At 41.0% G+C, this 13705-nt stretch overlaps 1 protein-coding gene across 4 annotated transcripts in view; it reads left to right on the forward strand.

Moving 5' to 3' along the window:
• Positions 1–13436, forward strand: part of TOX3 (TOX high mobility group box family member 3) — a 95241-nt gene extending 81805 nt beyond the window's left edge. For all 4 annotated transcript variants that reach the window (XM_028740153.2, XM_028740155.2, XM_077931534.1 and 1 more), the window contains 4 exons: positions 6260–6529; positions 8562–8789; positions 10025–10105; positions 11447–13436. In XM_028740153.2, coding sequence (XP_028595986.2) covers positions 6260–6529; positions 8562–8789; positions 10025–10105; positions 11447–12205 — 1338 coding nt within the window. In that variant the 3' untranslated portion in view covers positions 12206–13436. The remainder of the gene's footprint in view (positions 1–6259; positions 6530–8561; positions 8790–10024; positions 10106–11446) is intronic.
• The last annotated feature ends 269 nt before the right edge of the window (positions 13437–13705 follow it).

A 13705-nucleotide genomic window follows, 5' to 3' on the forward strand; every position in this document is an offset into this window, starting at 1 on the left:
CCCCTAAACAGTTTGTTTAAAGACAACCCACACAGGTTCAAAAAGTCAGGATTCAAAGAAACTGCATTTTATTCTGGTCCCAAATAATTTCTGCAGCCATGGTTTTTTAGTCTAAACATAGGGGATTGTCCTGCCTTTAGACTTCCCATTAGGGCAGTGTTTTTCAACCTTTTTTGGGCAAAGGCACACTTGTTTCATGAAAAAAATCACGAGGCACACCACCATTAGAAAATGTTAAAAAATTTAACTTTGTGCCTATATTGACTATATATAAAGTAATTCTCTTGAATAGGAATCAAATGAACACAAAGAAAGTATTTTATAATTACTTTATTATGAAATAGTAAGTAAACAGAAATATGAAAAATTATAAAATACTTTATTTTTAAATCTTTCGAATTTTTCAATTTTTCCCACGGCACACCAGGCAACATCTCGCGGCACACTAGTGTGCCACGGAACAGTGGTTGAAAAACACTGCATTAGGGCATATGATTGGGCACTGTAAGAACAGAATGCCAGACTAGATGGGCCATTGAGGATTTCCTTATGTTCTTAGGGTTCCATGTATATCAATGCTTGCAGGATTGTAAGGAGACAAAGTTTAAAGTGGGTTTCTAAAGCAAAATTGTAGATACATTTTAGCTAGCATCAAACTGTGCACTAGATTCTGGCACAAAGTGAACTGATGTTTTTTTTTTAAAAAATCTGGGTGCAGTGTCAGTATCTGTGGTTGTGTGGCAGAGACACACTCTGCATGCATACATCTCTACTTAAAAGGATATCAGGTGGTACACCTGGGGGGGGGGGAAATATCTGCCTGAAATCCTGGAGATCTGCTACTGGGGAAAGACATTGCTACACACAGTACTGTACAGATGAATTAATCATCATGATTCATTATAAGACAGTTTCATATATTCAGGATCCTGGGCAGTCTGCCACCCTGTCCTTTCCCACCTCTCCAGTTTCAAAATCGGTCAATGGCTTCAGGAGTCTTTTCAGTGTCAACATGGAGAATTGTTTCATGATAGCCCTGAATCATAATTCTCCAATTACTTATGGCAACAGGGTCCCAGAAGCCCCCATACTTCCAGAACTGCAAGTTTTAGGCAGTTAACAACCAGTCTTCCAGTGGCTTCAGGCTTTTTCAGGAGCCTAAATCTCGGCACATTTAACAAGACAAATACATGATTTGTAAATATTTTATATTACTTTTCTTGGCATCGTGTTAGATATTTACCGTATTTTTCGCTCTATAAGACGCACCAGACCACAAGACGCACCTAGTTTTTGAAGGAGGAAAACAAGAAAAAAAAAATATTCTGAATCTCAGAAGCCAGAACAGCAAGAGGGATCGCTGTGCAGTGAAAACAGCAATCCCTCTTGCTGTTCTGGCTTCTGGGATAGCTGCGCAGCCTGCATTTGCTCCATAAGATGCACACACACTTCCCTTTACTTTTTAGGAGGGAAAAGGTGAGTCTTATAGAGCAAAAAATATGGTACATCAGGTTGCTTGTATCCAAATGTGCAGGGCTAGATCTGCTGTAAAATCACAACTTGCTATGTTGCCACCTAAAGACTGGTGCAGTGTACTTGCCTAAGGCATGAGATCCAAGCCCAAGCCCATGAATAGGTAAAAAATAGGGGAGTGTGAGGAAAGACTTGGGCTTTTTAGTTTAGCAAAGGATAGTGACTTACTTGCCAAGTGCCCTGGAAAAAATGGGACATTCCATTTTTTTCTCATGAGATTGTGGCAGCTATTTTGGCTGCTGTGATCTCCCCCCCCCCCCCGCAAAATGCTTTTAGGGGGACCGTGATCTCATGTAGTGCCCAAAAAACAGGCCCCGCAAACCCCCCCCCCACTTTTGGGGGAGCGAGAGCACAGTGCAGATCACATAACTTGCATGGTAACATATTCCAGTTTTTGATTAGAAAAAGTTGGATGATATGAAGTTCGTGAGGTGAGGAGACATGTTAGAGGTGTATGGAATTGTGCATGGTGAAGAGCTGTAGCTCAGTGGTAGCACATCTGCTGAATGTTTGAAGATTTAGCTCCTGAATTTGAAGGGACCCAAGTTGGTCTGGCTTTGGTATAAAGTTGTGTCCTGTAATCCTATACATTTTCTTCTCTTGGTTTGCAAGAGGATGAGAAGGCACCTTTACGGAAACTTCTAGTTCCTCCCTCAGTGTGGCCTCATGCCAATGTTACCTCACAGGATTTTTGAGAGGACTTTTTGTTTTTTTTCTTAGGGTGGCAAACTCAAGTGTAAAATCACTCTGAACGCTTTGGGGAGCAAATGTAACAAATTTAATAAATACTTAAATACAACTTTAACATATGATAGGTTCAGATAAAATTAATGAAGTGCCATAATGCAATACCCCACTTGACCTAAACAAAGTGACTTTTGAGTATCTGAAAAGAGAGGTAGAAACAGTGATCTAAAACTATCACTTAACTTATTTGTTGCTGTCAGGATGTGCACTGCAAATTGGCTAAAAAGAAAAAAAGGGATATGGCATTGTAATTAAATTGATTTATTTTTCTAGACCTTATTCAAGAAAATGAATAGATTTATTGAAAAACAGTCTTTGTCCATTAATTTTTGGAATAACAATGTGTAAGTTAAAGCCTTATAATGTGAGTGGTCTAGCATTATGTTAATTATGTTATGTTAATTATGTTAATTATGTTCAGCTTTTATAGCAAATATTATATCAAAATACTGATTTACTAAACTGTATTATGTGTCCTCATATTTCCACCTCTGTAAAAATCTCCTTTTTGCAGCCCTCTGTAACTTTTCTCTCTTGTAATTATGTATTAGGCTACTGGGGTTTTGTCTGCATGTTGCCATGGGCAAATGCATTGCTGCAGATGTACAAGCATCTACATCTGCATCTGTGATGGGGAACCTACAACCCTCCAGTTTTTATTGGATTCCAAGCCTCATTAGTCTCAGCCAGCAGAGCCAGTGGTTAAGGATGATGGGATTTAGAGTCTAACAACATCTGGAGGGCCACAAGTCCCCCACCTCTAACGTAATGAATTCAGGACGTTCTTAAGCTTCCCACTGCAAGAAAAAAGTAGAGAAGGGAAGTATGAACAGGAGGCAAAAGCAGTACCATGCATTTCATCTTAGATGAAATGGTTAAGAATTCATAGACTTGCCTATGAAATTGGTTTCTGGGCCTGTTTAAGTCAGCAGAACTTAGCTTCAATAAAAGCCTCAAACTGAACCAAAATGACAAGATTTAGAGTAAAGCATTTGTTAAACCATGTCTTTATATTATGATTTATTTGAATAAGGACTAAGGGAAACCTCTTTTTGTGGCAGAGAAAAGAGCAGCTTTTTATAGGTGAGAAACCACCAGGAAATAGCTCTCTGTATGCCTTGACACCCTATCTCCCCCCCAGCAAATTATTATTCTCTTCAAGTCTTTTTATTTTCTAACATTTAAAAACTCTTCCTTAAGGCAGTAAGACACTGTCTGCAGAATTGGCAGTGGCATTGCAGGATTTGGGTGGGGTGATTTAATTTGTGGAAAGTGATATCCTTAAAAAGATTCTGAATGACTTCCAGATACCCCTGCCAATATAATCTGCCATTATAGCAGATGAATCTCAAGGGGTGTCCAGAGCATTGTCTGGTCTTGTTGTGTCGGATGAATTTCAGTTCTTTAGGCTCAAGGTTGTGGACAAGGTACTTGGATCAGCCAGAGTGACTGGACCCTTGATAAAAACCAGCAGGGAGGGGACAGCTGGCTGGGCCAGGGAGGTGATTAATGCCTCCTTGTGAGAAGGGGTGGTCCCTGCCTGCTTGAAGGAGGCAGGGGTAAAACTACTCCTCAAGAAACCCTCCCTGGATTCAGAAAACCTGAGACCAGCCTGTCTCCCCTTTTTGGGAAATGTTCTTGAGTGGATGGTCGCAGACCAGATCCAGATGCTCTTGGAGGAAACTGATTTTCTAGATCCAGTTCAATCAGGGTTTAGGTCCAGTTTTGGCACTGGGGCAAGATGGTTTGAGCATATAACACCAATCCTGGCCCAACTGCACTGACTTCCAATTAGTTTCTGAGCCAAAGTCATAGTGCTGGTTTTGACCTATTGAACCCTAAATAGCTGGGGACTGCAATACCCCAAGGACCACCTCTCCCCATATGAACTAATCCAAACCCTACAATAATCATCGGAGGGTGGCAGCATGAGAATGGGCCTTTTCTGCAGTGGCTCCCCATTTGTGGAATGCTTTCCCACGGAGGCTCACCTGGCTCCTTCATTATGCATCTTTAGGTGCCAGGCAAAAACATTTATCTTTAACCAGGTGTTCAGCTGATTAACAGTCTGTGGCTTTTTAAATGTGTTTCTGGGAGATATTGGCTTGCCTTTGTTTCATTATGTATTTTGTATTCTCATTTTGTATTTTTCTGTTGTGAACCATCCTGGGGTCTTCGGATGAAGGGCAGTATACACAAATTAACAATAATAACAACAATAATAATCCTAGGTGAGAGTTCCTTTATTATAAGCAGGAGTAAGAATTCACAGGAAAAGTTACCCAGAAGGAATTAGGCAACTTCAACTCCTGTCTGGTTCAGATACATTTGTATTACAAGCTTTCTTTGTTTATTTAGTTTGTGAATTTAACACTGGGAAACCAGAAGCAAAACATTCTGGAAATATAAATAGAGCTCAAGGCAAGCAAGGATTACTGTAATCATGTATCAGAATTATTGCATTATAACATTGGGACACAGGAAGTTCAAGGGGCTACTTTTGATGTACAAAGTCATATACAGCTTTGTAGGCTGAGACCCTACCTGCCTGCGGACTGTCTCACCAGAGTGGTGCATGCTATAGTTATCTCCCGCTTGGACTACTCAATGCGCTCTACGTGGGGCTACATTTGAAGGTGACCCAGAAACTACAACTAATCCAGAATGCGGCAGCTAGACTGGTTACTGGGAGTGGCCACCAGACCATATAACACTGGTCCTGAAAGACCTACACTGGCTCCCAGTACATTTCCGAGCACAATTCAAAGTGTTGGTGCTGACCTTTAAATCCCTAAACGGCCTCGGCCCAGTATACCTGAAGGAGCATCTTCACCCCCATCATTCTGCCCAGACACTGAGGTCTAGCGCTGGGGGCCTTCTGGCAGTTTCTCACTGCGAGAAGCAAGGCTACAGGGAACCAGGCAGAGGGTCTTCCCAGTAGTGGCACCCACCCAATGGAATGCCCTCCCATCAGATGTCAAAGAGATAAACAACTACCTGACATTTAGAAGACATTTGAAGGCAGCCCTGTTTAGGGAAGTTTTTAATGTGTGACATTTTAATGTATTTTTAATCTTTGTTGGAAGCCGCCCAGAGTGGCTGGGGAAACCCAGCCAGATGGGCAGGGTACAAACAAACAAACAAACAAACAAACAAATAAATAAATAAATAATAATAATAATAATAATAATAATAATAATAATAATAATAATAGATACCTGAAAGATTGCCTCAACTCTTATATACCTAACTCACCGTGCTCTGTAGGTGAGGGCCTCCTGAAAATACCATCTTATCAGGAAATCTGTCTGCATAATGTAGGAATCTGCTCTTTATCGTTGTGGCACCTTCCTTTTGGAATTCCCTCCTCTTGAATATTAGACAGGCAGCATCTTTATGGCACCTATTAAATACCTTCCTCTTCAGCAAGGCTTTTGCGTTCTGATCTTCCCTGGTCTGCATCTGTATTGGAATTGTTTTTAAGAGCTTTTCATTATTTCCCCACTTATAGTTTGCTCCCCTGGGCTTGTTGGGGAGGAAGGATGGAATAGAAATTTTATAAATACATAAATTTGGGAGGTGGTTGTGAAGAGCAGGAGCAGCTCCAGGGGGCTCATGCTGGTGGGGCCTCTGCTGGGCTGTGGGCTCCTGGCAGATGCCTTAGTATGCCAACGCTTGCTGCCAATCCTGATTATTATTTTGAATTTATATAGCACCATGAGCGTGAATGGTGTTTTACAAGAGTGCAGTAGAACAGATCCCTTCCCTGAGGGGAATGCAATCTAGAATTGGAGATTTGAGAAACAGTAAGTGATGGAGAGAGAAGTGGGTGGAACAGTAAACCGGAAAATAACACCTAGTGATTACATTGCACATCCTTAGGCTGAGTTATAAGTTGAGTTGGAGTAGGGCACAGGAATTGACTTGATATTTCTAGCAGCTTAATATCATATTTCCCCACCTTTTTCTTTCTTTCTAGGATCATAGTCATGCAGATGTGCCTCAGTATCGCCAGGACCACTCTTTGATTATGAGATCCATTGTTCATATGACAGACGCTGCTCGTTCGGGAATTATGTCACCTAACCAGCTGACCACTATTAACCAATCCCAGCTCAGTGCTCAACTGGGGCTGAACTTGGGCGGGACCAATGTGCCACACACTTCCCCATCCCCTCCTGCGAGCAAATCGGCAACCCCTTCTCCATCCAGTTCTATAAATGAGGAAGACGCGGAGGACTCAAACAGGGTAAGTTCTATCATGTGTTGTAAAAAGATGCTCTCTCTCCCACCACCAAACTTTTGTTTTTGTTTTTAAGAGTTCAGTAAGGGCAAAAAGGAGTGAGTGGAATTCAGCTAAGTTTTATTCAGAGTAGAATCATTTCATACGATACGATAATCTTTATTGTCATTGTCCCATACAGAACAATGAAATTGAAAAAAATCTGCATCAGACATTAAAAAACCAACAAGCCTGCTATCCCAGCTATCCCAGCCTGGTTAACCCCCTAAAAACTCTGATACCCTGTAATTAAATACAATATTTCAGTGAGTCTGCTCTGAATAAAACTTAGTTGAGTATCACCCAGTAGCTTTATTTAGTTGCTTACCATAATGATGCTATGCTGCTATTCTGTGGCTTTTGGTGTGTGTTAATGTGGTGTAATGGTTCGAGTGTGGGACTTAACTGTAGGAACTGGGAGAGCAGGGTTCAAATCCCTTCTCAGCCATGAAGCTCAGTGGGTGAGCTTGGGCCAGCCACTGCCTCTCAGCCTCACCAGCCTCACAGGGTTCTTGTGCGGATTAAATGAGGAGGGGAGAAAACCTGGAGCCCCTTGAAGAAAAAAGCGAGAAATAAATGAAAGAAAAAGTTGCTGGTATAGGGTTCTTTATAGCAACTTCCTCATTTTCTAGATGCAGCAATTCTGACTGACATACCTGCTTGCAAATTAATTTTCATTTTACAAAACCAAAAACCTAAACATTCTTCAATAAAAAAAATCAATAAAAAAAATACCTTCACCTCTTTGGGAAAGCCTTGAGTGTGCTCTCAAATTCCTTTTCATATCAGATTAAATAGGTTTGCAAAGGATAGACAGCCAACTGAGAAATATCTCTGAACAATGACAGCCTATTTTGGGATATAAACAAAGAGCAGATGCCCGATGGCTGGAATATCTATGTCTAACATAGCACAGTTTTGCATTTATTTGTTTTGTTACTTTGCAGTTATTAGCCTTGAGCCTGAGGGATAGAGAGCAGGTTATAGAAAGCTAAATAAAGAGATTGGTTGTGCAGGTTATGTATGCAGAATTTTTGATGAAGACCATGGGAGTTGAGCATGTGGAAGGCCTGAAATTAATCGCATGGATCCGTCAAATGCCATTTCCACCAGAACTCTGCCTACAGGCTATGCAGGGCAGCTGCAGAGGGACTCATTGGAGTTCAGTCGTGATTGAATAATGACTCTATTAATTGTTCTGTGACCCGGAAAAAGGAACAAAAGCCATAGTAAGCAGCCTTAACAAAAAGGCTGAAAGAAGAATGACGAGTGGTTTCCTCCTCCTTTCATACTGAGTATCTTATTTCTGTAACTCATCTGATAGGCTGTTGGCTTCCATATGGAACTATGCAAACCTCTAATGCTGGCTACTCTTGCTTGTCGGACAACACAGGGTGAAGGAGCTAGTGGAGGAAATAGGCTCATTTGGCAGGGCCAGTAGGTGGGCTATGAGCAAATGTGAAGCTCATTTGATAGGCTTCAACAAACAAACAAACACCTCTGTTAAAAATGGAAATCGGTGACCTATGCTTCTTTTCTGAGAGCATTCTAAGTGAGTGGTTGGAGGGCTACAAGTTTGGTATATGGTTTAAGTGGGAGCTGGTGTTGCACTGTGAAACGTTTGTCAGAAACAAGCTTTAGATAATGGCCTCAAATACTTTGTATAATGCTGCCCATAGACAAGACTGTTTCTGCATTTCCAGTTGTGCATGAGCACCTGATATGGTGAATGTGATACCTCTGATGGATACTTTAAAAAAAATAAACTAGAAATGTAAGTTTCTTGCCCTCATGATCAGAAATATATTCTATGTCTTATGATTTTGAATTGTTTTTTAATGCCTGCTACAAAGGTCTTCTTTTTATTTCCCCTATGTTGTGGTCTTTTGGCATCCTTCTTTTCAAGTAGAGCATAAATAGCTTTGTGTATGCATAGCTGATTTTTATAATTAATATCCCATGCTGGATACTGATTTTGGTTTTGTTGCTCTTTATCAAGGCTGCAGGAGAAAAGAGAGCTGCCCCAGATTCTGGCAAGAAGCCCAAGACTCCAAAGAAGAAGAAAAAGAAAGACCCCAATGAGCCACAGAAGCCAGTGTCAGCATATGCCCTGTTCTTCAGGGATACACAAGCAGCAATTAAAGGGCAGAACCCCAATGCTACCTTTGGAGAGGTTTCAAAAATTGTAGCGTCTATGTGGGATAGCCTAGGAGAAGAGCAGAAGCAGGTAACCAAGGGACCCTTTGGAGTTTTGGGGGAGAAAGGGGCGATGCACTGAAAGATGCCAAAGTCCTAATTAAACATTAGTGTGCTGATCCTTTTGACTTCATTAATTAGAAATGCAGCAGCACGAGTCGGAGCACAGTTATGTTTCCTATCATCCCAGTTAAGGATCTGGCTTCATATCAGCCCCTTGTCATTCTCTGATTGCAGTGGTAGTAGTAAGGTTGCAATATTTTAATTGACTTGATTGATCAATTAATCAATGAAAAACACTTTTGACCGGCTAAACAGTTCCTGATTTATTGGACGGTGGTGCATTGCACTGCAAAATATTGCTCTGAATGTAAATACTTACTAAAAATGCAAGGACCATCTTAAGAGGCATTCTCTGTTCCCTAATGCATGAAAGAGCATTTAGTAATGGGTTTACCCCTTTAATGACAAGGCTCAGAGGCAGAGCACTAACCTTGCATATGGATGGTCCCAGGTTAAATCCTGGCTGTCTCCAGTTAGGACTTCTGTCTAAAACCCTGGAGACCTGCTGCAAGTCAGTGAAGACAGTACTGAACTTAGATGGACCAATGGTCTGGTTTAAGGCAACTTCATACGTCCATGTTCTTAAAATCTCAGTGAGGGCTGAATGGAACTCAAGAGAGAACATTTCACAAGCAAGTTCAGAACATCAATGAAAATGAGGTGAACTTGCTTGTGAAATGTTCTCCCTTGAGAGGCTACTGCTTTTATATAGCAAGTAAATTTTGTAATTGTGATGACATCACTGGGAGAAAGCAAAACCCATTCAGCGCAAGGCTTAATTTATGCTCTGTGACATCATCACAGTCATTTCTAATTGGCTATGAAACTGCTTCCAGGAAGTGATATAATAAATGGAGTCAAAGAAGTAACTGATGGTTGATGTGAATGCAAACAGAAATGGAAGAGGTAACCTTTGGAGGGAGGAGGATGAATTCAGGAGATTTTTTTAAAATCATCTCAGCTCCAACTCCTTCCCATTTTAATGCTGAAAATGTACACAGTAGCAGTTTTGGCTCGTTGTTTTAAAGGAGAGGAGGGATGAGTGCCACACACTTTTGTGAACCTTTTTGTTGCAGAGTTGGCATTGTCCCTTTTGACTTTCTTCGTTTTACAAGACCATAACATCCCTCTTCGGGCAAGAGCTACTTTATGGTGTGAAATTTAAACACTGAAGGTGGTGTTAATTGCAATGTCTTTTAACAGGTATATAAACGGAAAACAGAAGCTGCCAAGAAAGAATACCTTAAGGCACTTGCTGCCTACAGAGCAAGTTTGGTTTCCAAGGTGAGCTTGAGTCTGACTTCAGTTACGCATCCAGTAGTGCAATGCCTTCAGTGTGGTTTCTTTTCACCTTATAAATAAATAAGCAGAGAGTTTGTTTTTTTAACCAGCCTTCTCTTTGGGGAAGGACAGTAATCTAGAGGCTCTTGCTTTGTATGCAGATGGACTGAGACTAAGTCCCTGGTATATCCATCTTTTATTCCTGTGTTGTAGAGGTTTGGATTAGACGACTCTTTAGGCCCTTCCAACTCTACAATTGCATTATTCCACTTATAAAAATCAGGTTGCTTTGCTCTCTGTGCAACCAGGACTTCTTGCAGATTCATTCATTCATAATTTTATTTGTATGCCACTTTTCCACAAAAGAATCGTGTCCAAAGTGACTTACATCAAAGAAGACAGGAATAGGTCTCAAAATCAATCATTGCAAATCACAGCTTCATAACAGAACAACAACAACATAATAACAAATATAACAACATACCAGAAAACAGCAAAATTTCAGTACTATAAATATAACTGGGCACTATCCATTTGGAAAAAGAGGAGAAATGGTCTTTGAGTAAAGCACTGCAAAACCATAGAGCATGTTACAAGGCGGTGTAATATCAAGTTACTGTATATGCTGCATTATTTATTGAATAAAGCTCTCGTGAAAGCTCTTATAATAAACAGCAGTATGAGACTGTTGGCAATTTATTCTTTTGCAGAAGCGATTTGGTATCTGCAGAAATCAGAACCCAATGCAGAGCGAGTCTGTGAGGTGTAGTAGGTTGTCTTGGGCTTCGCTTGTGGGTTTCATATCCTTGATCAGCTAAGCTATCTTCAGATATTTGAGGGCTCCTCCACTCTACCAATTAATACTTGCAAGGAAATTGAATCTTGGCAACAGGCTCCTCCTTGATGCCTTAAAAACATCTAGTCCTCCCCCTCCAAATGTCCCGAAAAGGCTCTAGCCTTTTCTCCTCCTTCCCACAGTATAGAAAACTTTTTGGCTGCAATGAACACAATGGACTTGAATCGTGTCACTTCCTGATGGGTTTTACTGATGGATTAATGTTTTTGTTGTTTTTTTGGTTTGCCTTTTGTTTAAGCACCCCTTGTGTCCTCCCTGAGATGGGAAGGGGATTGTTCTTTGTTATTAAAATTGTGTTAAAGTGGTTTTTTTAAATTATTAATAAAGAGAAAGGAAGAAAAAGGGGAAGATGCCAAGGATGCTGTTACAAGCTCCTCGGGTGCGAGAGAAATGCAAATGTGACAAATATAAATATAAACGTATAAATATAAAAACATAAGAGGCGGCCCCTGTATTAACTGTCATGAACTTCTCTTTCTTAAATGCAGGCTGCTGCTGAGTCAGCTGAAGCCCAAACAATCCGTTCTGTTCAGCAAACGCTGGCGTCTACAAACCTGTCCTCGTCCCTCCTTCTGAACGCCCCTCTCTCCCAGCACACGGCCATGGCCACTTCTCCACAGACTCTCCAGCAGTCACTCCCCAGGGCAATCGCCCCCAAGCCTCTAGCAATGCGGCTGCCCATGAATCAGATAGTTGCCTCGGTCACCATTGCGCCCAACATGCCCACAAACATTTCCACCTCGCTGATAAGCTCCATGGGAAGCAGCATGGTGGGCACGTCGGCGTCAGCGCCCTCCCAGGTCAGCCCTTCCTTGCAGAGCCAGCAGCACCAGCTGCAGCAGCTGCAGCAGATGCAACAGCAGCAGATGCAGCAGCAGCAGCTCCACCAGCAGCACATGCATCAGCAGATCCAGCAGCAGATGCAGCAGCAGCATTTCCAGCACCACATGCAGCAGCACCTGCAGCAGCAGCAGCACCTGCAGCAGCAGCTGAGCCAGCAGCAAATTCAGCATCAGTTGCAGCACCAGCTCCAGCAGATGCAGCAGCAGCAGATGCAGCACCTGCAGCAGCAGCAGCAGCAGCAGCACCAGTCGCAGCCTTCACCTCAGCAACATTCCCCAGTGGCCTCACAGATCACCTCCCCGATCCCCAGCATCGGGAGCCCCCCGCCAGCCCCCCAGCAACACCAGTCCCAAATACAAACCCAGACACAGACTCAGCTATTATCGCAGGCCAGTATTTTCTGAAGACACACGTTGCAAAGCTGCTTTGCATTGTGAGTTAAGCAAAGGGGGACTGTTTACGGCTGGAAACTGTACATTGCTGATGGTAGTTATGCAGGGATGCATAACAGATGAGTGAGCCTCTAAGCTGTCTATTAGATAGGCAATAAAGAACTACAATGTAGCTGTGTATATTCATTTAGCTGACTATAAATATTTGTTTCCCCCCCTCTCTTTCCGATCTTTTTAAAGAAAATGCTGTGCTCTCTTGTTTTCTTTATTTATTTTGAACTTTACCCATAACATGTGAACTACATAGTCTTGGATATGCCTGGGCAGTGAAACGAAAAAGTTTTGGTCTTTTTCACAGTTCCAGATTAAAACTGATTAGTGAATGCACTTCCAACCAATTTGGGGTTTTTGGGGGTTTTTTGTTCATGAAGTCCTAAAAAGCACAGTTGTAACTACCTGTAAAATGTTGATTGGATTCCATGCAATCACACTCGTATGACATGAGTAGTTGACGGTGTTTTTCTCTGTCATATATATAAAAATATAAATATATATATAAAGATTAATGTAAAAATCATAGACTTTTGCCAAAGCTCCTTTTTCTCTTTTTAATATGTCTCCAGAAGTGGGAGGGGGGGGACCTGCAAGTGAAAGTTCTTAAATATCAGAGCCCATCTTTACCATCAAAGCTATAATTTCTCTAAACACTTACAGTGCTTTGTTACAAAATATATTCTTACCCTGTTCTGTTCATTCCAAGTTGTTGTTGTTTTTTTTTAAAAAAGATGTGAATATTCTATCCTGTGTTTGGGTGACAACTTTCAGATTTAATACACTGTATTTTTAAAAAAAGGAAATGCACTTAAATGCACTGTTATTACAAAAAAAAAAATAGGTAAGAAGGAAAAATGTGAGTTTTTAAAAAATATATGCTGTAATACCAGTAGACTATTTAAAAGAATTGCTACATCTGAATAATCAGTGTAAATATTTCCTTTAAAAAATTGTAAGTTTTTCATATCATGTGTTGTAAAGTTTTCATAAATGAGGCTTTAATGTAAACACTGGTAACATGAATGATTTAACTGCAATATTGCTTACTGTGTTTTTATGCTGTTTTTATACTTTTTTATGAGTTATAATAGCAGCAATTGAGTTGTTTGTATTTTGCTTATCTAAAACAAATGCTTTTATCTTGCTATAGAATAAACACATTTCAGTAAAAAAGAAGAAAAAAATCCAACCCCATACCCCCAGTGTTTTGCAAAACTGAAATCAGCTAATCCTTAACCCTTTGAACAAAATACCAGTTTGCCTGTGCTACACCTCCTCCTCATACCATAACATTAAGCAGGGCTGTACATGGCCACCTCAAATCTGGTTTGTTGCCTGATTCAACCTAGAATGACCTGATCTAGCCCTAAGTTTAATCGGTATTTTAAATCCTAATGTTTGTGGTGGCAAAGCGGTTAAAAGTAGGCCGGGTGAGAATTTCTATCTACATCTCCCGCC

This window comes from Podarcis muralis, chromosome 7 (genome assembly GCF_964188315.1).
Source record: "Podarcis muralis chromosome 7, rPodMur119.hap1.1, whole genome shotgun sequence".
NCBI classification, from domain to species: domain Eukaryota; kingdom Metazoa; phylum Chordata; class Lepidosauria; order Squamata; family Lacertidae; genus Podarcis; species Podarcis muralis.